The sequence below is a fragment of the Dicentrarchus labrax genome, unplaced genomic scaffold (assembly GCF_905237075.1).
Source record: "Dicentrarchus labrax unplaced genomic scaffold, dlabrax2021, whole genome shotgun sequence".
In the NCBI taxonomy this organism is placed as follows: Eukaryota; Metazoa; Chordata; class Actinopteri; family Moronidae; genus Dicentrarchus; species Dicentrarchus labrax.
This window is the reverse complement of record NW_026136714.1, coordinates 27,466,775-27,494,486: the sequence shown is the minus strand read 5'-3', so window position 1 is coordinate 27,494,486 and position 27,712 is coordinate 27,466,775. Positions and strand designations below refer to the sequence as shown.

Here is a 27,712-nt window from a genome sequence, read left to right as displayed (position 1 = left end):
ACATCACTGTTGTTGACAACAACAACAACAAACTACAGTTCTGACTCAATTTCAATTTCAATTCAATTTCAATTCAAATGGCTTTATTGGCATGACGTAGCATTGTACATATTGCCAAAGCAAGCATTTGGAATTCAAAATAATAATAATAACAATAAAGGAAAACAATATTTACAATAAATTAATTATAATCTATACTGTTGGTAATACTGTAACTATGATTGACTCAATCACAATCACAGTCACAATCAATCAATTTCAGTCAATAAGTAATTAATTACAATGAATGTGTTAACTAAAAATGTCATTAAAACAGTAGTAAAGTAACAGGCTACAGTTAAAATAAGTAGTCTGTTGTCAATATAACAGTAATAACAAATTATTAAATATAATATTAAAATATATTAAAATTAAAATAAAATAGATAAAACTGTAAACATGTGTGTGTGTGTGTGTGTGTATATATATATATATATATATATAAAAAAAAAACAACAAAAAAAAAACTTCAAATGTTCATTTAGGTTTTCTAGTAAAGTTTATCAAAAAACTTCCTGGAAAAGACAAAGTGATGTTATGTTTACGTATGTTGCATACCAATGTTGTTACTGTTACTGAATGGCAGCACTAAGGCTGTGTGAGGTAGCGTGAAAGCTAGACTCTTAATAGCGGAATGGGTTAAACACACGTATTTTTTAAACCCTTCATAATAATATAAGTTTACTGTATTTGTACGATTTGTACACATTCCCATCTGTTAATTTTAACACGTGAATTTGTCAATTTTGTTTCTTTCTGTATATAAGAAAATCTACCTGACAAAAAATATAATTTTAACGCATTGATGTTGTAATTCTTACTCTACTGTATTACAGTTTTTCTGTTTAAACTACAGTAATCTGGAAATTGCACAAATAAATATTATCTATCTTTTCACATATTCTTACTTTAAAATCGACATATTATTGTAAATGATTCTGTTCTAAACTTGAAACATCTAAAATGTGTCCTTTGGTGTGGTTATAAATTACAGGCAAGCATGCAATTCAACATATACAGAGTGCTCCCAGCTCTATACTGAGCTCAACCAACCATTAACCCTAACCCTAACCCTCAGTGAAGGTGGAGACCCATATGTTTTGGAATTGAACAGGATGAGAAACCAGCCCTGAAATATTTTCCCAGTGTCTGCTAGCATCTGATTCTCATAGTGCCATGAATTCCACTGAAATGCCACAATGGCTGTTAAACAAATGAGCAGTCAGATGTTGTCATGGGACACCAGCTTTCGTGTGCAACAATTCTGTCGGAAGAATCATTTCCCCGAATTTACACCAACCAAACAGCCCCAGCAGACAAACATTGTCATCAAGGGTAATGTTGAGTCATCAAATAGGAACCAGTGGCACTTTCAGTGACGACAGCACATGGTAAAGAAGTCTCCATGGTGAGACGGTATGCCATGTGTGCTTTTTGGTTCCTGCCTGCCGGTCGGATGGTAAAAGAATTTAGCCTCGTCTGGAGGAGGATGCAGAGGGGGATACTAATATTTGACCTGTTGTCAGTTGAATTTAAGATAGATAGTCCCATTTAGAAAACATTTTATCCAGCCCAACTTGGAACACCCATGTTAAAAAGTAACCAAAACACTGGATATATGGTAGTGACAAATACTCTCTTACTCTCTTTTTGTCTTATGACCGCACTACAGCCACGTTCTGTGGACAGCTTTTCACAAACGTTTCATTTATCTCACACATCACTTTGCAAACAGTTCTGAGACAATAAGCCAATCAGTCAAACATGCTGTCTGGGTGGGAGGGCGTGGCTTTTTAATGCGACAAAATCACATTTGAAGCAGAGTGTTTGTTTCCTTACAGTATAGTTCCTGGCCAACAAGAGTCCTTATGTTTGAATACTTGGGGATCTGAAAAAGCGCCACCATAGGACCAAAACTTACACTTACTTACTTACTTACTTACTTACTTACTTACTTACTTACTTACTTACTCAAGTACTTACTTACTTACTTAAGTACTTACTTACTTACAAACTATCAAAATCTAATGGGCACATTGAATTCCCTGAACACATTCACACTCCCTACAGAATGAGCTCTTTCAACTTATGACACTTCAAGAGCTGTCTCCTCTTGCACCACCCTAATTTCTGGCACTCTGTCTGTACTACCCACCAGGCAGATGCTACTCAAGTACGATCCAACCACACTAAATATCTCTGGTTGGTTGGAAGTAGAAGTTGGAGAGCTGGTAGTGATGAAGCCCGCACCAGTAGTTCTGACTGGGGCAGTCAGGAGGGCGAAGTGTTCCTCTCTCCTCTCAGAAGGAGGCAGAGGCCAGGGTGAGGAATTTAGTAGCCTGCCGTAATGTTTGTGCTCCAGAGCCAGCCGGAGCATTCTGTAAGTCCACGAGGCAACACGAACACAGAGATCTGGGCACTGAGAAGCTCTGATTTATTAACATACCCTATCGGCATTATTCTAATGTTTTCCACTGAGATCTCCAATCATCTGGTATCGCAAGACTACGAGGAAGTTGATATTTTTGTTTGAAAGTTGAATGTTTCAATAACTATAGGATGGATTGCCATGAAATTTGGTTCAGACATTAATGTCCTCCTCGAGATGTATAGACCTTTTTCACAGCAGCCATTCGGACATGAAATAGTAGGGTAACCACAGGTGTTAGAGATGGTACTCATTAAGGTTCAGTTCCATTCAGGTCAAACAGAGTCAGGGTGCTGCTGTTGTTCATGTTGCCTCACTGTAAAGCCTCTGCTACACTAAATGGAACAGAACCTTTATTAATATCATGGGTAACACCTTTGTTTACCCTACTATTATATATCAAAATGGCTGCTGTGATAAATGTCTGTTGTAATGACTTGATCCCCTGGTCTTTCCTCAGCGCCATCATCAGGTCAAAATTTTAATTTGTTCAATACATTTACCAAATACCTGCAAAAATAATAAATAAATAATGAATAATCATTTTATGTCTCAGCTTTGCAGTCATTCTCAATGTATACAAGTCCTACACTATGTGTGGACACCAGTGTGCAGAAATATCCAAACAATACATTAAGAGAACATTTCAACACATTTATACCACATGCAAAAGACTGCATGGGATTAGAATAAAGTGGGCTTGTCTGTAAAGGGGAGACATGCGGATACACATAGAGCCCATTTTCATTCAGATAGCTTGAGGTCAGAGGTCAAGGGGAAATTGGCCATGTCAGTTTTTCCATCTGCAAAATTTTGCCTAACTTTGGAGCATTATTTATCCCCCCTCCCGACTTGCTAGCATGACATGGTACCAGTGAATGTGTTAGGTCAGCTTGTTTCATATGATACCAGTATCTTCAGTCTAGCTAAAAACAGAGCCTGAAAGACAAGTGAAAGAGGGAAGAATAAAGAGGTGGCACCTGGGGTGGCCAATCAGATTTCACAGGTGGCCAGTCTGCTTAATAAGAACTCTTCTCAGGACTGTGTGGGTGTGTATACTGTATTTGACTGACATCTTGACGTCACCTGAGTCTCCTGTTAGCTTTGTTGCACCTGTTAAGGCAGGACAAATTACATCTTTATCATAGTTATTGGTAGACCTAATAAATTCAGCCAGAATAACTGCAAACACCTGTGTGGGTGTTCACAGGCTTTAATTCAAACTTTAGCCAACAAATAAGAAACATTATAGGTTGATACGTTTTTATTTGATGTACAGAAGTCTACAGACAAAAACATCCAATGGACACATGTAACATGTCTTAAATATAGAGCATAATTTCTTCCCTAAGAATAAAGCATTGTATGTACACTGTGAAGGACACACACACAAAACATAAAATAAAATCACACCCCGTAAAATGAGGTGATCCTAGAATTTACCACTCCACAATTAAGAGTGAAGTCTATGTACACTATATGCTTTAATCTATATACTGTAGTAGCATAATGAGCACATTCTCTGTAAACAAAAAAGTTATGTTTCTTCTAACATACCAGTACACTTTCACCTACACACGCACCAACACACACACACACACACACACACATTTCTGGGGACAAGTTGCATTCTCTAGCCCCTTACCCTAACCTTATTCTAACCCTAACCCTAAAAGACAGGCCTTTGAACTGGTTGGGTCCAGCATTCTGGTCCCCACAAAGCTGTCGGATCCCACAAATGTAGTAAAACAAGCCCACACACACACACACACACACACACACACACACACACACACACTCTTAATGAATTCCACAATCAATACATATGTAGGAAACATTGTATGACAAAGGACAGGCAATGATGAACACATAGTTCCTATAGTCACTAACGTATATGTCTTATGTCATCTAGTTCTTCCTCATTAATTAAATTGCATGTCCATAAATCCCATCACAACTCATCAATGTTCTCCGTCTGTTACTGGTCTAAACAGCCAACTGTCATGTGGCCCTCTGTGGAGAGGACACAAATAAATAAAAGAAGTTTCAGTAAAAGCTGTCTGCCAACAGTTAGCACACTGCAGTGTGTTGTCCTCAGTGCTGCCCTGGTACTAGAGAGCTAACACACCTCTAGTGTGGACAAACTGATGCCATCGTGGCAGGAAGCTTAAAGTGCAAGCGAGCGTATTGCCTGGTTAGGGAGGAGGAGGAGGGGGCTGACAGGAGCTCACCCAGGGGGAGGGGGTGCAGAGTCTTTGCCCAGTGTGCCAGGCCAGGGCTGAGCGTGATGAGTCAGCCTCAGTGCCTGAAGGTGTGGATGTCGTTGTGGAGGCTGACTGAAGGGCTGGAGGGCCCGCTGTGTGTGCGACAGCTTGTACTGCAGCTGCAGCGCTGGATCCACATGACGTTTCTGTAGAAGCCCTCTCCGTCCGGGCAGTGGAAGCGAAGCCTCACAGTGCGAGAGTGGGAGGGTGTGCAGCAGCGGCCATCAGCGCAAGTCCCACAAGTGCGAGGGCGGTACCGCTGTGCTGTCGAGCATCCGGCGAAGGTGATTCTGACCTCTTCCTGTGGGCGGACAGTTCGCTGACACTTCCTCCCCTTCTGGACAACAGAAACGGAGATCAGAACAGATCATTAGAGTGACATAATGAAACACCTATTCAATTTTCATCAAGGACAATGCAGTGTTTATTTTCCATACACTGTGAAATTCACATGAACTCTTTAACTGACAAATATGATCAACCCAAAGCCAGTTTTATCTATCCTATCTATGTTTAGCATACCTTGCTAGCTACAGGAAGCTGCAGCTCACATTGCCGGATCTGGCACAGTCTGGTTTCTCTGACCAGCCGACAGTCTGGGTTACTATTGGTCACTCGACTTGAAATGCCCATCCCACATGTGGTGGAACACTCGGTCCACTCTGTGGTTTGCGGGAAGCAGCTGTGTTCAAGTAACACCTCAGACATGGGGACCGATGCCATCTCTGTGGGAGAGCCAAAAAATGAAAGACAGCGAGTTACAATCAAACAACGTATGCCTGCAACCATTCAGCATTATGATGTATTTGTGAAAAAAAAGTAATTCACATATTCATGAACTTTGCTTCAAATTATGCTTATGTGATTCTATTTTCTGCTCCAGTACTAGAAGAACATGGGGATGTTAGTCGGTTGTTTTGTTTTACACAATATCTCAATAGCCACATTTTCATGAAATCCTTAAGACATTTATGATCCACAAAAGATAAATCATAAAGATTCTGGCAACCCCATGACCTTTTACCTAGAAAGGTCACTAGCAGGGCTTAAGACATTAAATGTTGTTTACAGCCCCTGAAAGGAACCTTTGTGTTTTCTGGCGGCCCTTGTGGACAAAAGTGGTAGTGTTTTTTATTTATTTCAAAGGGACACTAACCCAATCTGACCTGGCAGCAGGCATTAAGAATAACTATATAGAAGTAGTTCATCTTCTCTCTAATGGTCTTGTTTGTTCATTTTAAATATATTTATTACCCATTTTTTACCAGTTCGCAGCCAGTACCAAATCTCAAACCAGTTATTCACACAACAGCCAAAGAACTGGCTCGAACAGCTTCTGTCATAACATAGATTTTATATACGTAACATTGAGCTAGCTGCCAGCTGTTTGTGAACTAACATTTCCCCAGCAAGCATAGCGACTAATTTCTCACAGTGGTCATTCATAACATTTATGTTACATTCAACGTTTATAAAATCTAATATTTGTAACGTTAGCTGACCAACAGCTAGCTAGCTAGGCAGCTAGTGTAACTTTGGTAACAAAAGCTAACATTGGAGACGTTTACAGTGACGTAATGACGTAATGACGGAATGACGTGGCTCTACGGTGGTTCTCTAGCCGTTGAAAAAGAAAACCGGTTCTTAGAAGGTTTCTAATAAAATGTTGGAGTCATAGCCTGCACCAGTGGATTTGTTTAACCATGACATTTTATCATAATGTGGAAAATTTCATTTTCAAGGATGTTGGCGCTGTGCATCTCCTGCACATCTACATGAAAAACTTCCTTCAGACCATATTTAGTGATGGTGGTGGGCGCTGGGAAAAGCCTTGCTGGGTTACGCTGTGATTTTTACCTCTGAATGTGGCCCCTCTGGTGGCAGCTGGGTGCAGAGGCTGCAGCTGGACCTGCAGCAGGGTACTGATGTGGTTGGGAAGGGGCTGGCTGTCTGGCAGGGGGGTGTGTGTCAGCTCGTCTGGCTCTTGACTGATGTGGTTGTCATCGTCACACACCCATTCCTCGCAGCAGCCGCCCTCAGGCCTGGTCAGCCGGGTCCTCGAGCAGCGCCACTCGGGCAGGGGCACTTGGTGAGGACAGAGGGGCATGCAGCCCACCACCCCGTCCATACAGGTGCACTGGTGCTGGCAGCTGGGCTGGAAGTCCTCGCCGTGCTGGTACACCCGCCCGCTGAACTCGCAAGGCAAACCCTGGGCCTCAGCTGTCAATACACACACACAAAACAGGAAACAGAGCTGTGAGGAAAGACCTGAGGGCTTCACAGAAGGATAGATAGAACCCTAGCATCTGTACTCAAATACATCATAGCCTGTCAGAAGAAACTGCGCAAAGAGATATATTTTCAAAAAAGGAATATTTCAGGATTTCATGCTCTTTGAACAATTTAAAGGGATATGCCAATGATTTTGGATTGCAATTCCAAATTAAAAAAGATCATTTGTGCAACAGAGTACCGTAATATCGTGTCTGTTAGTCATGACTATACACTACACTCAACCTACAACTTAATAGCACCTTTTATTAGACCCTTGCACTCACATCTTTAGAACCTCACACCCCCAGTTTGTAATGCAGTTTTTTGGGTTAAGTTTTGTATTCTCTAAAATAACCCTCATCACCAGGGTTATTTTGTTGGACCTGAAAGAGGTCTTCCACCAGGGGTGGAGCCAGACATTGTAAACATTTGGGGCTTAGCCCAAACCTAGGGGTGTCTGGGTGCATGACATGTTTTCCCGTTTACAGCAGGTGTATGCACGGTTTGTCAAGTAAGTTAAGATAATAGAATGACTGATGATCTGTACATCATTTGGGAAAACTAATTATAGTTCACCCAGTATAGCCTATACATCCTGTTTTCCTTTTGGGTTACATTATCTAGTCCAGTGGTTCTTATACCTTGTGGTCTGTGGACCCTTAAAATGAATGAATGTCTACTTGTGTCTCCACATGACATTACTTGAGCTGTTCAACCAAGGGAATTGACTGCTTTAAAGAAATGATGCAGTATTTTACAAGGAAAAAATACAATCAAGAGAAAAGTCAGAAAAACATAAACAAACATCCTTTTAATTATCTGGTGACCCCTTTTGTTACTACATTGTTTCATGTTCTTCACTTTTTATTTTTAACTACATTCAGGATTTACTTTCAACCAAACAACTTTTTGTGATGTAAACCCATATTTTGTAATAGCTCAGTTTAATCATGTCCTTTGGCCAGCCTAGCTATCGCCCTCACCTCGACACAGTCCTCTCTCAGGGTCTCCTCCAGCCCCCAGATGGCAGCGTAGCCCCTTGATGTGATCGCAAGGTTCGGTGGCGCTGCAGTCCTCATTGAACTGCTTGGCGCAGACTTTACAGCAGTCACAGTGGTCAGTCACCCAGCTGACGCCTGGTGGGCACAGCAGGGGCGAGGGGGTGCAGGAGCACTCGGCCGGGCACTCAACCTTTGACTGAGAAAGAAGGTCAGAGGTCAGGATGTGTGACAGTGGTCGGATGTGTAAATGATAAAAGGAATAAAATGGAAGTTCATCCAATATTAGCTATAATGACTAACCAACATGAAATCAATAGTTTAAAAGCAATATGCCACAAGTCACTGAACTCACCATCACTGCTGCACTACCGAGCACAAACAGGGTGGAAACGATCTGCTGCAAAGTAACAGGGCTAAGCATCCTGACTACAGCAGGCAAACCAAAAGACACTGGTAAAAACCTTCAAAAGGAATACAGGAAGTAAGAAGGAAGAAGTTATCCAGATCAACTGTCCCAAGAGGGGAAAAGTCTTGTCTTTCAACTCCAGTTTAAAAACGTATCCACAGTTGAGAGTCTGTGCACCAAGAGGTACACCCGTCTGCTCTTGCCTGATCTCCTATACAGTATCTAAGTGTCAGCACAGCTCAGCACAGCTCAGCTCCGCTTCATAGAGAGGTTTCCCTGTGCGGGGCCTGTACTTATAGACACACATGCCCCCGCCCTCCCTGTGATATCATCAGCTCTCCTCTGAAGACGGCTGGAGAGTGTCCAGAGGGAGGAGGTGGCGGGCTTGCTGGTGTGAAATAGTGGCAGAGACGTGTTCAAATAACTGCGTAACTGTGAACATGTGACCTCAGGGAGAAAGGTGTCAAAATATACACAAGAGACAAATAATTAATATTAGCTGGTCCATGCAGGTAACCAAATATTGATTCAAATCTATTGTATTTCCTGACTTTAAGGGTAACCCTGACCCTCCCACACATGCATACCAAGGGGTATTAGACAGGTTAGGTCATATTTGACAGATGTCTGCAAGAAAAAAGAAAACAATGGTAGGACTAGGTGTAATGGAAAACCTGAGTAGGGAATCCCAGTCCATCGTGGTAGAGTATTTAACAGGGGAAGTGGTGATGTGGAGAAAATCCCTGTGAACAAGTCTTCCACCAGCTCTGGCCAAGCAGCCGGGCTCTGTGCTTTCTCCACACTGCAGTGTGCTGTGGGACACAGTGCTCAGGACATCCTGTGTTCCCTCCATCTCTTTCCTAATGGGCCGCATTCCAGGAAATACAGGCCTATCCTCAGGTTCCCATGATTGGTAGGAAAAACTCTGCATTCCCATTGTCATCCCAGGGGCACGTAAAAAGTGTTTTGTTGGAGAGCAGGAAGGTCCTCACATTAAGCGTTGGCTCATGAAACATGGGAAATGTAATTTGCCACATTTGATAAGCTGCTGAAGGTCTCCCCTTGTTCCCTAAAAACATGGTGTACACAGTCTGCTGAGAGAAAGTACTAAGACTGTGGACGCAACTAATGTAATACATCTGTGTGTCAAAACCAATTTAACAAGATATATATCATAATTATATAAGATTATGGATATGATGCATTAATTAAGCATGGCATAATTACAGAGGAACTGAGCAGCACTGTGTCTGTGGGACCTTTGACCAGAACGGAGTGCAGAGTAACATTTTATAGCAGTGATTCCCACCCTGAGGGTTAAAAACACTTAGAAGGGCAACAGATGATTAAAGGGATGTTTTGGAGCTTTTAAACATATCAAATGATCTTCCTCAGCAGATAGCGTTCCCAGTTGTCATGGAAAAATAGATGCTTCCCCAATTTTCTACACACTTTAGGGACTTCTTGTCCATGTTGTTGTCTTAGTAGCTGTTCTGGAGATTGAATGCTTTTAACCAATGTAGACAAAAAGTCCTTAAAGTGTTAAAAATAACACTTTGTGGTGAGATTGTTTTGTGCTTTATAAGTCAAGAATTTTCAGTGAGTGTCTTATTTTTAACTTTTCCTTTGTAATGTTGACTGAAGAAATATGCAGATGTGGAACCTATACAGCTGTGAGAATTATTTTTGAGGCCATTTTACTGTCACTATTTTTCATGAATGGAGCCATCATCAATGAGGCTAAAATTAGACCTATTTCAGAGGTCTGAGACCCGGCTGGTCATAGCCAGTCATAAGCAGACATGCTGGAAAGCAGTGTTTCACTGTCTCTCTGGTTGAAAGTTTCAAGTCACCCATGCTGGGTGAGGTCTGAAGTGTGTTGTGTTGCACCTGTAACCACTTCTGATAGTGATTGGTAGTCATATTCTGTCTGTCTGTCTGTCTCTCTCTCTGTGTCTCTCTCTGTCTCTCTCTCTCACCCTAGTTGGTCTAGGTGGGTGGGACGACCACCCAGGGGTCGAGGGGTCTGTCCTAGGTTTCTGCCTTTTAACAGGCAGTTTTTCCTTGCCCTTGTCGCCAAGGTCTTGCTCATGGTGGTACTGTTGGGTCTCTGTAAATAATGTTATAAGGAGTTCGGTCTAGACCTGCTCTATTTGAAAAGTGTCCTGAAATAACTTCTGTTATGAATTGGCGCTATACAAATAAAACTGAATTGAAAAATTGAATATTCCTTGCCAGCTGATGAATGTAACATTCACTCCCTTTTAGCTCCGTTTTTGTCTCCTTGAGGGAAATATGCTCCACTGTGGTCACCAGCTAGTCTCTTACTTTGTCATCTGCAAGTGCTATGCAGGTAGTGTACAGAAGGTTAACAAACAGCTGTTTAAAAAGGTTGAAACTGCTGCCCGCTCACATCACATTTCACATTATACATTGTTAATAGTTTTGTGGATTTGTGGAAGGAATTGTAATGCCATAATGTTTCAGAAGCCTTTCCACACTTTGTGGCATTAAAGACATTTAAAGATGAAAAAGACTGACCTCAGCGCCCCACAGCCCACCCTGAAAACCTCATCAAACTTAAGGAAGTTGCTGGGAGCAAACCTGTGGCCTCTAGGCTGAAAGTTGGTCCCCACCAGACACAGCTCACTTCCAGAGAGCAAGTGTCGTAGCTCCAGACTGGAACGGTGATGTTGCTCTGCGCCGAGAGAGCACAACATCAAACCTCACGCAGCCACCCAGACACCCGGCCGGCTGGGCTGTAAAACCACAGGGATGCTGGAGTCGGGGGGAGATGGGGTGAGCGCACCTTGTTGGGCAGCAGCAGTCTGGATTCTTGGCATTCCTGGCCCACAAAGGCAGGATGTGTGTACTGGCCACGCTGCGTTGGACACTGATGGAGGGTCTGGAGGAGGGGGGGAGACGAGGGGGGGTAGAGGGGTTGCCAGTTTGGCAGCCTCCTGCCTGGCCGTGTGCCAACCATTGTTTGTCAGCCAGGCAAACATTTCCAAAACACATGGAGGTCAGAAGTTGTCGGCGATTCATCACGCTGTTGTTTATTTTCTCAGCTCGATATCTGACACCAACCGCAAGCCTGAGGAGTCAGTCCCATAAAGCAGTTTTAACATTCTTACAAAACTTCCTTCAAGGGTTCTGTGAGAACACTTGTCTCAAATATTTCAAATTTTCTTCATTTTGTAGCCATAGGCGTGACGAGACTCGGTGTGAGGCTTCCTTGAAATGTGGTAACGAAAAGGCCAAATCCTGCTGAACCGCTCAGAATCACACTTTCATGGCAGTCCAAAGGATAAACAGGAAGTGTGTACAGCATGCAGGAAGAGGTGCTGTAACGCCTGAGTCAACCACAGAGAACTAAGAAGACACAACAGGAACCCAGACAGGACCAACAGCCGTGAATGGATTAGACAGAGTTTATATTGGACTCAAATAAGAGCTCATGAAAGGCAAAGTATGAGTTTGTACAAATTAAAAGAAGCTCATGGAGGGCTTTGTGGTTTATATAAGAAACATTCCTCACAGTGTCCATATTGTGTGTCCTTAGCTTTTGGCCAACATTAACAAATAACCAGAGATTTTAGCCCGATTGGGCCTTAACATATTCGCCACCTCAAACGAAAACGAGACTTTTGTTGTTGGTTGGGAATTGATCATTTCAGTGAGGTTGTGTGTAAGATAAGAAAAATGAATGACTTGTTGTCATTGATATCTTTTGAAGATAGTATTATGTCCAAATTTTGACTCCCTGTCCTGTAATGCTGCCATTTCCATTTGAACACAAGAAATATGAAATCGGAGCTGGAAGTTTCATGCTTCCCAGAGGATGAACCCTTTCCATTTTGGAATTTTATTTATGTTGCTATTTTCCTGCTGCTGCTAGTTCACATTAAAAGTGATCTTGGAACCCAGTCACTATCATCTGATGATGATTCAGCCTCTGGGGGCAACGGGCAATGTTTTTAACACTTCCAGTGAAGCCAACCCAGATACAAAGACTTCCTCTGCAGTCCGATTAGCAACTTGATATTTTTATATTTAAAAAGTACTTGATATTTTGTGATTCTTATGCACCAGTGCACCAAGGCAAATCCCTTGTATGTGTAAAAACTTACTTGGCAATAAACCTGATTCTGATTCTAATAACTTCCACCTTTTATTGCTCTCTACAAAGACAGTTTACCTGCACGCAACAGAAACTCACTTAAACATGACTCATCAATACTACAGTCATTTTCAGCACTTTTTGTCAGTGGGTCAGTTTTAATTTAAGTCAAGAACAGCCGCAGTGAGCTGTTACATGAAGAGCTGCAGGTGCACACCTCCAACTCAGCCAACTCCTTTCACTGTGTGGGTCCTGCTGTTGCATGGAAAACTACTCGTGGTAGTATGCAGCATGAAATCATATCACACTGGATCATGGCAAGATGAAAAAAGGCCAGTTGTTGACCAACTTCTTTATTAAAACAACATGAGGTTGTTTGGCTGCACTGTGAACAGACCTCAACATTTTTTACCTGCCTAGCTGTAGTGTTGAACCTCAGGTCACCAAATCAACCAGGACTGAAATTTTAAAGATTTTAACTTTGTATGATGAATATATGTAACAAGATTTTTATTGCAGCCAGTTAAAGGTACAGTAGTAACATTTGGAAGGATCTATTGGCATTTTTAGGGCTTTTCGCACTTTTTGTCTCCTCCATCCATCATCTATCATCACGTACCCCTTACAGGGTCACAGGGGTTTGAAGCGGATCCCAGCTGACACTGGGCAGGAGGCCAGGTACACCCTGAACAGATTGCCAGTTCATCACAGGATTGACAAGTGTAGACAAATAACCATTCACACCTACAGACAATTGTTTTTATTTCGTTATCTAATTGGGTCTTCTCTTCAACCAATATTGCATGTTCGGTAGACGTAAACACTTTTTTCTATAGTATTCCTTTTAGACATGCCTGTCTCAAAATGCCTAGCATCAGGTCTCAGTTACAAGCAGTTCAATTAAGTCGAACACATTTATATCTTCAGTTTTGGTAACTAAAATGAAAAATGCTAGTGCTGCCCACTAATTTGCAATAGGCCTGAAGTGAGGATGCCATGCAAGGTGCCAACTGCTCATCAGGAGCAATAGGGCTGTACTAGCTTCTCTGCACTGGACACACTATAAAGCTCTTCATGGTCAGGCCCCTTCATATCTTAAAGAGCTCATAGTACCCTATTACCCCTCTAGAACACTACGTTCTCTGAATGCTGGGCTACTTGTGGTTCCTATAGTCTCTAAAAGTAGAACAGGAGCCAGAGCCTTCAGTTACCAAGCTCCTCTCCTGTGGAACCAGCTTCCAGTTGTGGTTCGGGAGTCAGACACCCTCTCCACATTCAAGAGTAGGCTTAAGACATTCCTCTTTGATAAAGCTTATAGTTAGGGCTGGATCAGGTGAGTCCTGAACCATCCCTTAGTTATGCTGCTATAGGCCTAGACTATCGGGGGATTTCCCATGGTGCACTGAGCTCCTCTCTTCCTCTCTCTCTCTTTCTGCACTCATTCATGTTCCATTAACATGTTACTAACTTCGCTTCTTCCCCGGAGTTCTTGTGCTTTCTCGTCTCGCAGGTTCTCATGGATCCTGGTGGAGCCTCCTGCCATGGTCCTGCTTGACTGCCATTGCTAATATCACTGATATTATTGTTGTTATTATTATTAATTAGTATTAGTACAGTTACTATTATTACTATTGTCACTGCTCATTGTCCCCCACCGTTGTTGTCGTCGTCGTCATCATCATCTTCTTCATGTTCATCATCATCAGTCACTACTATTAGTGTAGTTGTTGCTACTGTTGTTGCTGTGCAACTTTGTCTGTCTCTGTCCTTCTGTCGCTACCTCTGTCTCTCTCTCTCTCTTTCACCCCAACTGATCAAGACAGACAACCACCCACCTAGAGCCGAAGGATCTGTCCTAGGTTCCTGCCTCTTTAAAGGAAGTATTTCCTTGCTGCTGTCGCCAAGGTCTTGCTCATGGTGGTACTGTTGGGTCTCTGTAAATAATGTTATAAGGAGTTAAGTCTATACCTGCTCTATTTGAAGTGTCCTGAGATAACTTCTGTTATGAATTGGCGCTATACAAATAAAATTTAATTTAATTTAATTTAATATAATTTAATTTAATTTGGCTGGACTTGGTGAGCTGGGAATTGAACTAGCAACCCTCCAATTACAAGACAACCCTCTCCCACAGCTGCCACTTTAAATCTAGTGGCAATCTGTTAATTATGGAAATATTGAAGTGATAAAACATGCCGTCCTGTTCCTCTAGCACCATCATATGGAAAAACTAGACATTTTTATTGCCACTACTGGTAGGAAAACAAAATGATCACTATGTTGTCTGTCACATCCAAACTTCAAGGCCTCTAGTGGATTTAGATTCTTACTCTTGTTATTATTAACATTATGGATGTACAACCACACTGCAATAGTCTCTTTTGGGTGCTTAATTTCACTTCTAACCTGGTTGTCTGTCTACAGTAGATGCAAGAAGAAACAAAGAACACCTCAACACATTTTGGACAACTGTGGGCAACCAACACGTTACATAAATGTACATATATGTTCAGTGTGGAATCAGCTGTGCGAGAGTGTGTGTATATATATGTGTGTGAAAGATGCACCCCAGGCCCAGTCGTGACCCCGCCTCCACAGGTTACGTCTCCGCCACATTCCTCATGCTAGTGTCCTTAAAAAGCTCCTAGTACACTGCAGTCATCACTCATCCCACTGTTAGCCTGAATGGGCTCCATTTACCCCTCCATACACATACTGTCTGCACTGTATACACTCGTACTGGGTAGCCAGAGCTGATCACCAGCTGAGTATTAGATTTCGTAGATGAGTGTGAGCAGATTATGTCATGAGCTGTGGTGCATTTGGATGCCCATGACTGACAGTGGGTATCTGCACATCAGCCTTCTGATGGAGATATAAAGCTTTCCTTCATGTTGGTCGTTTTCAACATTCATCGCTTTCCTACACAATGGTGTTCATTTTTGTACTTCACAAAAAGAAATACTGAATAAATCACAATACGATATATCCTATATATGAGGCAAGCTACATGGCATGCTGTTTAGGCTCCGTTGTAGGGCTGGATTTTATAGCTATTAGCGGAGTTAAAAATGTCAATGGGATTTTAAATGAAGTTTGCTTATTTATGAAACAGAACCCACCAAACCACAAGCACTTGGTAAACGTTTTTCCCAAAAAGACAACCACATTTTGAAGATGGTTAAAAGTGAACATTTTGTCCTCAAAGTTGATGTGTTAGATGCAGGAAAAATGGGCAGTGTGAGGGTTTGAGCGACTTTGAGAACACCAAACTGTGAAGGCTAGACAACCAGGGTGCCCCGGTGGTCAGAATGTTACAGCTGATCGGTGTATATGTTGCTTTTATTTTTTAACCTTCTTCAAAATGTGGCTGTTTTTTCGACATAGACGAGCCTAGCACATACAGAAACATATCTAAGTACAGGAAAAGAAGTTGACCAAGGTTACGGCCGAGGCTTGCTGAACTGTTATTGGAGCACAATGCAAAAAGGGGCGGGAATTGATCATAATGTAATCACTTTTATTCATACATCCCAAAATCAAAAATCACAAATTTGGCTCAAGGGGCTTTACAATCTGTATAGCCATGTACAACACTCAGTATGAGTGTATTATTGTAGCAATATTATAGAAATGGTCAGTCAATCACAATGTTGTTAGGTTTAAAATGCTGTTTTCCGTAATGGACATTATATCTAGAGGATGTAGAGGTCAGAATGATTTACAAGTTAAACATGTGAGTAACATGGCTAGTTACTAAGACAAAAACTACACTACAAATACAAAAGCACACATTTGGAGGAATTTGGTCACTTCCTTTATCAAGGCTTTGGTTGGATGGCTTTTCATTAGCAGGATGAGGCTGTTCCACAAACTCGTATACCCTGGGGATGAATAAAAGTTAATGAAAAGGTAGGCTAGTCCTACATGTGGTGACTGCAGGTGTGGCTGTCCTGCAGCCACATACAAAAGGGAGTCGTGATTTGAGCTGGCAGCTGCCCGAGCAGCAGGGCAGAGGGAAGCTGCGGCCTGCACATTCCTCCACAGCATCTAATAGAAGTGATGAAAGCAGAGAGCGCAGAGCAGCAATAACTGGCCACAGTGCGAGCAATACTAGCAATAACTTGGCCATTGTGTGTCTGGCATGAGCAGGTGTGCTGCAGGTACTGATGGACACATCCCTTCCACAGAGAGGCCGAGGTATGCAACACGTGGATTTAAAGGCGCCCTGTGGAGTTTTCTTGAAAACAAACAAAACTGTTTATATTCACTGTTGCATGCATTTCCTTCCTCATGAAATATTTGCAAAGCTGATTAAATCCAAGATTGTTTGATAAGGCTGTCAGATATATCAATATGAAAAACAAACAGATGTAGAATTTTTAACCCCAGGCTGGACAAACGCAATCTATCTTATTTTTTTTCTCTTTGCCGTGGTAGTGAAGGTGGTATTGACCCTTCCTAAGTCCCGCCCCTTTTTGCTCTGTGTTCCAATAACAGTTGAGCAAGCCTCGGTCACAACCTTGGTCAACTTTCTCCTTTCCTGTACTTAGATATGCTATGTGCTAGGCTAATCTATAAAGGAAACAAAATTTTGACAGTTAAAAGATGAAAGGGACATAAAGTCACATCTTAAGTTATCTAGCTAACATTAGTAACCTACATCCATCATTAGCTGGCTAGTTCCACCTAAAAGCTAATGTTAGCTAAACGCTAGCTAACTAGCTAATTTACGTCAATAATTAGTTAGCTACTTAGTTAAAGTTTAGCTAACATTAGCTAACTGAACTGAACTAAAAAGTATCTTTTAACCATCTTAAAAATGTGGTTGTCTTTCCAACATATAGCCCAGCACAAGGTTCTGATCAAGGCTTGCTCAACTGGTGTAACAATCGGCGGGATATCTGTGGTGTAATACAGTGCCTGTAGGAATATTAAGAATTGTAGATTATATCTAAATTCTAATACAGCATACCTCAATGTTTTTTTAGGTGGGCCTTTTCTATGTGATAAATATGTTTCCTTCAGTTTTCTTGCATCCCCGTCCACAGCAGTGCACCGCTAGCTGCTTCCCTTCTGGGATTCGTATCTGCTTCTCCAAACTGAGGGCACCTCGTCTACTGGACTATGGATAAGAACCTCACACAATCCCGCTTCAAAACACCCAAACTATCCCTTTAACTAAATAGACCACAATTGGAATGGAAACCATGTGATGGGGTGGGCAGAAATAGTAATAGTATTTCTAGATGAGAAAGATAGTTAGTTAGGGTGAGCAGATTTTAGATTTCTAAATTTTGGCAAGGACATTTCAATCCTTGTTACAGACAGCAGAAAACAATGTATACAATGAGTCTACTTTAAAAAACTGACACCTAAAGGCATAAAAAGAAGGTACACTGAGTTTTGCAAATAAAAAGGTGAGCAAAAAGTGGAGTCACTTTCCATAACATCCCAGATCAAAAATGTAGATAAGAAAGCCAAAAAAGGAGAACGTTTAAGCAGTGTCAGGAGATCCTGAAGTAAGTTAGCATGAAAACACAATTGAAGAAAGGAAGCAGGATTTAGCTAAAATGACAGAGGCCAGAGCCATCAACACAGATGCTGCCTTTCCCTCCAGTGAATCTGACGTTTCTTAAACTGCACACAGCATATTTAGTACAGTAGAATAAACAAACTGGTATTTCAAAGGGACTTTAGTGTGGGAGCTGGTGGTGTAGCCAACTGACAGAGAGTGTCCTGTTAGTGGGCAGGGGAAAGGTGGCACCACTACACAGCGCTGCCTGTGATTCAGAGGGGAAAATGTTATCACAGTAAAGCCGTAAACAGAAAACGTTCCAGGGCTCCCCTACGGGAACTGGGACACAAACACATAAAGCTCACTGTGCCTGAGGCTGCTGGAAAACCAATATACAGTAAATGGACATTAAGTCACATTTAATCAAGAAATGGCAGTACAGAATGTATTGTGTGTGTGAGTTAGAAACAGGCCTGGCGACGCTCAGCCTTGGTGTAGTTCGGGCAAAATTTGTTTCCTTTAGCAAACTAGCGAGATCATTTGTTTGCTTAGCAGCTAGCAGCATGCACTAATACCTAATGACAAATATTCAGTGTTATTGGCGTCTAAAATTAGGCCAGAGTGTTTGCGCTGATATTCAACTGGATTGAGGTCATTTATTCAAAGGGCTCTTTGAAATGTCTTCAGGGTTTGGGTTGTTAAATGTCTTAGAGACTCTTGAATCATCATGGAGCGACCTGGACAGACAATATGCAATGATGATGTTCAAATCTACAGCATCAAAAGGCCACTTACAGAGTCCATTCACATTATTCCAGAAGAAACACATTTATAAAGAAAGGCAAGTTAAAATCTCATCAAGTAAATTACTAAAGTCATAGCATTTACAAGTACTGAATCACAGGCAACTGGACTGTTTTTGGTCTTGAAGGTGTTTCCTCTCACCAGACTTCATCAGTTCTTATGACAAGTCCCAGGCATTTGAACCTGTGTGGCTCCTTCACAACTTGATATCACATTAATTGTTTAGATAATGAGTCATTAAAGCAACCTTATTACCAAACAGGCCAATTGACCAAATGCCCAAATTACATTCAATGACCTTTTTTCTCCCCAGCAATTTCTGCAAATGGGAACTATGCTATGGTAAATGCAGTTCAATGTAGGCTGCGGGTTGTGACCAAGGGTGTGACCAAACATACACAGACTCCCAAGTGCCTTCACTCTCCGCTTCCCTACAGTCCAACTCTAGCCAACGTTAGCTTATAAATGGAGTCTGCTAACATCTACAAAATGACCAACACCCACCACAACACCAAGTCAGAGTCCAAAGTCGAAGCTAATATACTCCAAAGGCGGTGAAACGTATTGTGATATTGTGTTTGTTGTGGCTAATGTTAACTAGGCTAATGCTAACACTGACAAATTGCTAGCAAGCTAACATAGCAAAATACTCTCAGCTAGCTTCATTCAGACTCCTAGTTCTGATGTGGCTGGTTTGCCTACCTTAACCTTAACTTTCTTGCTAACAAAATACTGTTTGAGTGGATATGTTAGTTGGCTAATGTTAGCATGCAAAATGACTTCACCAGCTAACGTGATCCATGATGCTATGTATTGTGACAATCAGTGTTGAATATTTGCCAACAATAGATCATGTAATGGTACAAAGCTAACAATTGCTTTCTACTAGCCAAGAGTGATGCAAGGCAGGGGCATCTGACTAGCTAACTGTAGCAAAGCTAAGCTGGCGTTGTCCAGCTGTCTTGGCTGCACGGTGTGGGTCTGGCATTGGTTGCTTCGTGGTGTCGGCTGATGGGCTGATTTGTAAACGGTAAGCTAGTTAGTACTATTGAGTCAATGGTCCAAATAAAATATAGGAACATTGCATAGTAACATTATTCTAAATATGACTGTAATTTATTTTCCAGCGTCCAGTCTGGTCTATGTCACTTTTGGCCGATGCTCAGGATGACGCTCACTCTCACCCACTGTGGAATTACAACAGAATGATGACTACAGTTCAAATAATGGCCACCGGCGTCTTTTACATTTATTGTATTTGGTAAATATTATTATATTATATATGGTGTATACATATTGAATGTTGTCCTGTCTGTTCTGCACTATGTGAGCTCACCAAGTCAAGCTCCTAACAATGCTTGCTGCAATGTTAAAGTTAGCTCAATGCAACACACCTCAACTCAAAAAGTTTCAGTGCTTCCCGGGAAGCTGTCAACTGAGGAGAGCCTCTAAAAAAACGATGTATGTAATCATCACAAGACAGTAAAGCTCAACATAACACCAACATTTTCAGTTTAGCAGCTCTTCAAGGCAGAATGACTACCGAACCTTCAATGATTGGGGAACTACGGCATATATGAATTCAATCAACAAGTTATCACATAACTGGATCATTATCTGGCAAAGGACTGACGAGCCAAGCAAAGCTCAAACAACCAAAGAGGCCGGTGGTTTGACAGTGACATCATCCTACCCACCACAGCAACAGACACATCATCAACAACACACGCTCATTTGTTGTGCTGCCAGACTGCCAGTCTCAGTATGAAAACCTCGTAACTCCGTTCACAACCCTGTTCATTCAGTCTCCTCCAGTTTTAGAGCCTTATTTTTTCCCATTAAGAGGTAAATTGTCTTGAATTGACCTTCTGAAATGCATTTAAGCATTTATGCTTATGAAACCTGCTTACGTTGAGAAATATCAGCCTAGTCTTTCTCTCTGTAGTTAAAACACATGCTGATAAATATAAGGTTATGCTGTAAAGAATGGGCACCGTCACAACCTGACTGGCTGAGGGGAATCACCAAGCTGCTCTCAGTCATTGTTGAGGAGTCAGTCCCCACACTCTGTGCAACAGGTGATCTGAATGATCCTCCAATCAACCCAGAGGAACGTGGACACTGACTACAAATGAATGGGGGAAAAAGAAAACGAAATAGCAGCAAACACAAAAGAATGAGGGACTGCTACAAAGGGACAATACGTAGTGTGTTCAGCTCACATTCTGCCAGAGATATTGGTGTTTTGTCCATACTGACTTGCAGCTTTATTTTTATGTTTATTGTTTTATTTTGAAACTATTTTATTCTCTTCCCAGTTTCCACAGCCTCTGCTCTGACCCTAGAATGACCCTATTTCCCCACAGAGCTCACTGACCTATTCTAACTAACACTGTGCCAATCCTCCAATGTTATATACATCTGAAATAACTGAAAATAAGTGCCCTCTGGATTAAAATTATATTATAACAATTAGTAATTATTTAGAATAATATTCCAAAAGGTTTATACTCACACTGACTCTACAGTGACACCTACTGCACTACACAAACACAAACAACGTTATACAACAGAGCTTGCTTCATTTAAACAAATTACACATTTTTTTAATGACAACTCACTTTAAGTCACTTTAATATTTAATAAGGCACTTTTATGGACTTGCTCACAGTCTCCTCTTCATCGTCAACCTTGTTCAATAGCAGAGGTGAGAATGGATGGTGGGGGCAGTGGTTTAAAAGTTGTCTGCTGAAGTTCAGGCTCTGCATCATGCCAAACATCTCAGCTGTTTCTACAAATAAGGGGGAAAGAATAAATCCCAGGAAAGTGTAGTATTTTAAAATAAATGATCATGTCAGAGAGTGCTCTCTGTACAGTAAGTGAACAGTGATTTGATTTAGGTATATGCACTGCAAAAGCCATTCATTTCTGGACTGATCAGGTTTAGGTTTTAATAAGCTCATAGATGTATAGACGGAGATTTGCACTCACCTGGTTATTTTCAATTGATACCTTGGAGCTTTGCTGGGAGTTTGGGGGAGGCAAGGTCCCATCACCATGCAGGTTTGCACCACTTTTGGGCTTTGCATTTATGGTCTGGGAAATACATGTAATTGTGTCTTGTTACTTTTGGCTGTTTGTTTGCCTGTGGGACTGATTTGGACAGAGTGGCTCAACAGCGAAAGAAGCCACAAATATTGATTACAATGTGTGACTTTGCACTGGGGTATAGACACTTACATGTTGTCCAGGGTTTTGTCGAAAGCAGGTTGAAAACCAAAATTTGAAGTTATCACTCCTAGGAGGGCCGTCCATGGGTGTAGATGCCAAGAACCGACAACAGTTCTGCCATATCCCATTTATAAAGTGCAAATTTGTGCATTTAGGAGGACCTGTGAACACAGATATGAAGGATAAAATGTATTACATACAAGTGCAAACTGTATCTACAAACTTTTTAACATTAAATGGAAAAGAACTGGTGTAGTTGCTTGCTAATAACCTGTTGAAATCTGATCAGTGTTGCACTGTTCATACATGACCACTAGTGAACAACTGGCTATTAAGCCTGAAAACCAGGACTGTAGCCAGGATTTTAGAAATACGGAGGTCATGATTCTAGCAATAATTACTTAATAATGTCAGTGCTAATGTAGCTTACCACCCAGTGTATAATTCATTTTTTTCTTGGTTTGGGGTAGCCGGGCAAGGACAGACATCATTTATTTTAAATTTGGTGATTGCTAGACACAGAGCTATTCAGCTAACGTTTTAAGAAATATTTAAAAAATGTAAAACAGAAAAGGGCATGTCCTCAGTGTCCTCAATGGTAGCTATGGGCCTGCTGAAAACTTTCAAATCTGAACTAAATAAAGAAAATAATAACATTTTTCAACACTGGGAAAAAATGTATTTCTTCTTGGGTTTCTTTTTCTTTGCTTTGTGTTTTTTGTATGCATATGTACCCTAGACAAAATGAATGAGGTTTTGTGTATGTATGTCAGTAAGGCCTTATTTTCCTCTCTCCCTTTTGTTTGCTCGTTTGTTTCAGGCCACTGAGTCCTGCGTTGTTATTAAACTATTTGTTCCACGTCAGTTTGGTATTGTACATAATACAATAATACAAATTCTTTACCAAAACAAAATCAAGACTGAAAAATGCAACTTTTAAGACCTGTCAAAGTCATATTCAATAGCCACATTTAATAAAATATCTTCTTTCCAAGGGCCTTTACAATTCACAGGTTGGAGATGTTCCCCATTACTCACATTACACTGAGCCTGAGGATGGCTTTGTGACACTCAGCTTTAGAGTTTGGCCAGATACCCTTGAACGATGAGCATAAATCCAAAGCCAGCTTACCCAGAGTAATATAACTTTCTAGGGTATAGAAGTTGATAAAAGTTGACAAAGCATTTGCCATTTTTAAACACATGATGCCAGATGATGATGGATGGATCTGGAAGTGTGACTATAGAGACACCATCAGGTCATCCTGGCATGGCAAGTATATTTAAAATGTTCTGTGTTATAAGGTGTGTCTGAACCCTAAGGACACAGCAGTCCACACCCAGCACATGTTATATCATACTCCTGTCAGCATCTGTGGGACAGATGTGGATATGGTGTCGGCATATAAGTACTTGGGTGTCACACTGGACAACAAACTGGACTGGTCCAATAACTCAGAGGCCATCTACAAGAAGGGGATGAGCCGGCTTTACTTCCTGAGGAGGCTCAGGTCCTTCAATGTCTGCAACAAGATGTTGCAGATGTTCTATCAGTCTGTTGTGGCGAGCAGCATCTTCTTTGCTGTGGTGTCCTGGGGTGCGGGCATCAAGGCAAAGGACGCCAACAAACTGAACAAACTCATTAAGAAGGCCGAGTCTGTTGTTGGCTCTAAGCTTGTCACCCTGGAGGAGATGGTGGAGGAGAGGATGCTGGCAAAACTGCTGGCAATCATGGACAATCCCCCTCACCCCCTCCACACAACACTGGACAAGATAAAGAGCAGCTTCAGCAACAGACTCATTCAACCACGTTGCTCTAAGGAACGATACAGGAGATTGTTCCTCCCCACTGCAATAAGACTTTCTAATAATAATTGACTCTTAATCAGCTGCTATAACATTATAATTTCTCTTCGGGGATAAATAAAGTATTTCTATCTATTTATCTATCTCACAGATGGAAGAGGAGGTTTGCTGTTGATGTTGGGGTTAGGGTTGAGGAATGGGGTATAGACTCTCTGATGCCACAGTCCTTGATGTGCAGTTACCTGTGGTTGAAGAGCCCTTTGACTGGCACTCTGAGCTTGGTATGGGGGCCGGGTGGAGGCTGCACGGTATATAGTCTGCCTTATGTTTGGAAGATGAAGGCCCCCCACACTGGACAGTGTGCCTCCTCCACAGCAACGTCTGTCGCTTTAGGCTCTGCCAATCAATCCCGTCCATTCCAGTCTGGGTTCACAGCATAGAGAAAAAAATTCTGTTTGATTGTACAGTTCAATCTGAATCATTATTATTCAAAAAATGATCAAATGTAAAATAATTTTGTGCACATCCTTGGCATTAATGTAGCATGAAATCATGAATTGTATTATTCAACTGTTTATGAGCAACTAAGAATGAATTCATTCCAGCCTTCCTGCACTGAGGCCTGAGTAATCAGGGTACGTGACAAAGTACATGACCAACACCCAGCCTCTACATGAGATTTGTTGAAAACACCAAATAAACCCAGTAGAAAAGTGTTGTGTTTGTGATGGCTATCGCAGTTGGCATCTTCCCCTCTCACTTTGCAGTTCCTCTTATGCACTGGCAGGGGGTGTTATTGATGGAAGAAAACATGCACATGTACTGTCTGTAGACTAGTGTAATCGTGACCAGCTGAGTGAGTGACAATGTTCAGATGTCAGCGCTTTCAATTACTGACTTTGGCCAGAGAGACACTGAGGCCAGAGAGTGATACTGAAGTGATGCTAACGAAGGCTAGCACTGAAAATTAAAACTACAGATACACCAAGATACAAATATCTTTTTCCTCCTTTAGAAATATTATATATCAAAAATCTAATAGATTTCCAAGGCATTTTTCAACTTAATCCATTTACAAACACTGTCCCAATAATCCCCTGAATGAAATTGGAAAAAACTTAGACAAATCTTAGTGCACACTATCTGACAGTATCACATGTACAGTACATGCATGTATAGCACCTTACGAGGCGCAACACAAACAGTGAAGGGCAGAAAGTTTGATTGCACATTTTATCGTCTTGAATAACTAGTATAACTTATGAATACATTTGTAGAGTACTCATGCAGTAGACCTTTTTAATTTTCACATTAAAATAGTAGGGTAATCACAGTTATTACCAATAATATAAATTAACACCACAGTTCCAGAGAAACCGACACATATTGTTGTCAAGAGATCCTCAAGATACACTAATTCACATTTTTAAAACTAAATGTCATTGGGAATTAGTGTATCTTGAGGATCAGTTGGATCATGCCACTGAATGTTTTACTCAACTCTAAACAGAAGTAATGGAGCATCATGTTCCAGTGAGAAAAGGACTGTTAAAGCCCGTCCAGCCCCTTGGATAGATCAGGGCTCCAGACTAACTTTTTGCATTGGTTGCACTGGTGCGCCTAACTTTTTTTTTTTTTTAAGTGCACCAGCACAAAATGTAGGTGCACCCAAATCTTTCATTGCGTTGCCTTTAACGGCGTAAGGTCACCTTTTTATCGCTCTCCATAACTTTCATATAATGTGAATGATTTTTAAACAAGAATAAGGTGTAGAGAAATGCTCGTCTTTACTTGAAGCACAATTATATATAAAAAGAAAAATAAAGTGTTTAAAGTGCTTCACTGAGCTGAAATTGAACATTTCAAACTCAAACATTTCAAGTAAAATAATTATTAATGATAATAATAATGATTACTACTACCTGCCGCTGAAATGCAGCTGGGAGAGGGGCCACTTTCTCTACACACACTTGTCACGGCATATCGTGTGTTTTTAGACATGTTATGTTTTCGATACGAAACGTTGTTGACCTGCTCACAAATGCACTATTTCCGGCCATATTCTGACTGCACTGCTGACAGTACACGCAGTGCATTGCGTTATATCCTTTGTTGTACCTCAGCCAGGGAAATAGTTTCAGCCAGTCCTGTCTGAAGGAATATATTTTGACCTTTTTAATTTGGGTCTCGGAGCCGGGCTCTATCCCAGACTCTGTTATCTCCTCCTCTGGTTCCGAGTCTGATGCTGTCGCTGAAGGACCGGGGCTTGGTATCTCATCAGGGACCGAGGGCTCCGTGTCTTGACAGGATGGACTCTCAGTAGTGGGGATGGATGGGATTATAGTAGTAGGCTTGGTTTTCTTAATGAAAAAACTTTCAATATTTCTGCCTCTCTTCACTTTCCCTCATTTTGTCGCGTTTATTTTATTTTTCCGTTTCAGTTAGTCAGCTATTCTGGCGCTCAGGTCGCGCGCAATTTTTAACACACACAACTTTGTGCGGTGAACAGGACCACAGCCAATCAGAGGCAAAGACCCGCCCGAGCTCTGTCTCCTATTGGTTTAGAACACGATATGATCCTACCATGAGTGTGTGAGTTCGGTCACAGGAGAACAGGAGAGATGATGCGCTTGCGAAATAAATTGTGTTATGTTTTCACCCGGGCAGCGTCAGGTGCACCAGTGCGACCTAGAAAAATTATTAGTCGCACTCTTAAAAATTTTGGTCACACTCTGGAGCCCTGTAGATGTTGGGTTAAGCAGACTTTTATGTAAAGAAAAAAGTGGTTCGAATTCCAATGTTTTGTTTGTGTTTGTATCTATTAAAGTGATGTTTTTATGTGTTAGGACTCTTGGAAGAGGAGCCAAGTTGGGCTAAAAGAGATCCTAATAAAAAAATCAACAATCAAATTATGGCCCCATTCAATTTAGTGAAGCAGAGCATTTTCAGTGAGCTAATGTGTACAACAGCAGCACTCTGACTCTGTTAGACATAAATGGAATGGAACCTGAATTAGTATGATTTTAATAGTAAATAACATTTTACAATGTGTTATCTATGTCTAACCTTCGGGTCCAGTTTATATTTGGAGGTATGGGGCTCCTGTTGGGTGTGCCTCATCTGCATCCTCTCCATGACAGGCTCAAAGATCATCAGATTGTTCCTGAGGGGGAGGGTCTGAGCTGAACTGGGCGGCTGCAGGTCCCCTTTGGCCTCAGGGGCAGCAGCCAGAGTTTGTCCCACAGGAACAAGACGGTGGACCTGAGGAGGGGCAGAGGCCTTCTTCACCTGGCGGTCACTGACTGATCCTGGCCAGGACAAACCAGGATCTGACTCCGACTTCAGTGAGCCCTTCCCTTCCTGGTTCAGCTGAGATTTCAAAGGAATTTGCTTCAGAAGAACCCTCTTCCTTGGCTTGTCCTGTTTGAGATTTTTCTAACCACACAACACATTATATGGTTCAACTTAACTGCGGAATTCACTTCGAAAGTTACACATTTTCTGCTTTTAAGGTAACTGGTTTTTCACCTTGTTTTCGACAGATGTGTACACTTCAGCAGAGGGGAGGAAAACCAGTTCCTTGACAGCCAGTCTAGGAGACTTAACACTGCAGTAAAAAACACAACAAATGGGTACAGCAGGCCAGTGAGTGGATGAAATAATAATGGCTTTAATAATAATAAAAAAAGAGATAGCATAAAGATACAATCTAAAAGAAGATAAAGTGCAAAAACCAGAGAATAGACTATGATTCTGTTTATCATGTTATGCTGTCTTACTGTATGTTGTTCATTGTGTTTATACCATGACATGTGAACATG

At 41.5% G+C, this 27,712-nt stretch overlaps 2 protein-coding genes across 3 annotated transcripts in view; both read right to left on the bottom strand.

The window, feature by feature from the left end:
* The window catches only part of LOC127375919 (uncharacterized), a 629,637-nt gene that overhangs the window by 598,386 nt on the left and 3,539 nt on the right, over positions 1 to 27,712 (bottom strand). Inside the window, exons 6-11 of the mRNA XM_051422341.1 lie at positions 27,420 to 27,498; positions 26,958 to 27,326; positions 24,134 to 24,314; positions 22,095 to 22,246; positions 21,846 to 21,950; positions 14,501 to 21,645 (exon numbers count right to left, since the gene is read on the bottom strand). Of these exons, the coding sequence (XP_051278301.1) occupies positions 21,622 to 21,645; positions 21,846 to 21,950; positions 22,095 to 22,246; positions 24,134 to 24,314; positions 26,958 to 27,326; positions 27,420 to 27,498 (910 nt within the window). The 3' untranslated portion in view covers positions 14,501 to 21,621. The remainder of the gene's footprint in view (positions 1 to 14,500; positions 21,646 to 21,845; positions 21,951 to 22,094; positions 22,247 to 24,133; positions 24,315 to 26,957; positions 27,327 to 27,419; positions 27,499 to 27,712) is intronic.
* Positions 3,714 to 10,454, bottom strand: ccn1l2 (cellular communication network factor 1, like 2). Of its 2 annotated transcripts, none has more exons than XM_051422359.1 (5): positions 8,359 to 10,454; positions 7,989 to 8,202; positions 6,589 to 6,951; positions 5,254 to 5,456; positions 3,714 to 5,068 (listed from the first exon to the last, which is right to left on the bottom strand). In XM_051422359.1, the coding sequence occupies exons 1-5, from the start codon at positions 8,425 to 8,427 to the stop codon at positions 4,766 to 4,768; spliced, it is 1,152 nt and encodes a 383-aa protein (XP_051278319.1). In that variant the 5' UTR covers positions 8,428 to 10,454; the 3' UTR covers positions 3,714 to 4,765. The 2 variants fall into 2 exon arrangements, with proteins under 2 accessions (XP_051278319.1, XP_051278320.1); XM_051422360.1 differs by having other exon boundaries at positions 3,714 to 5,065.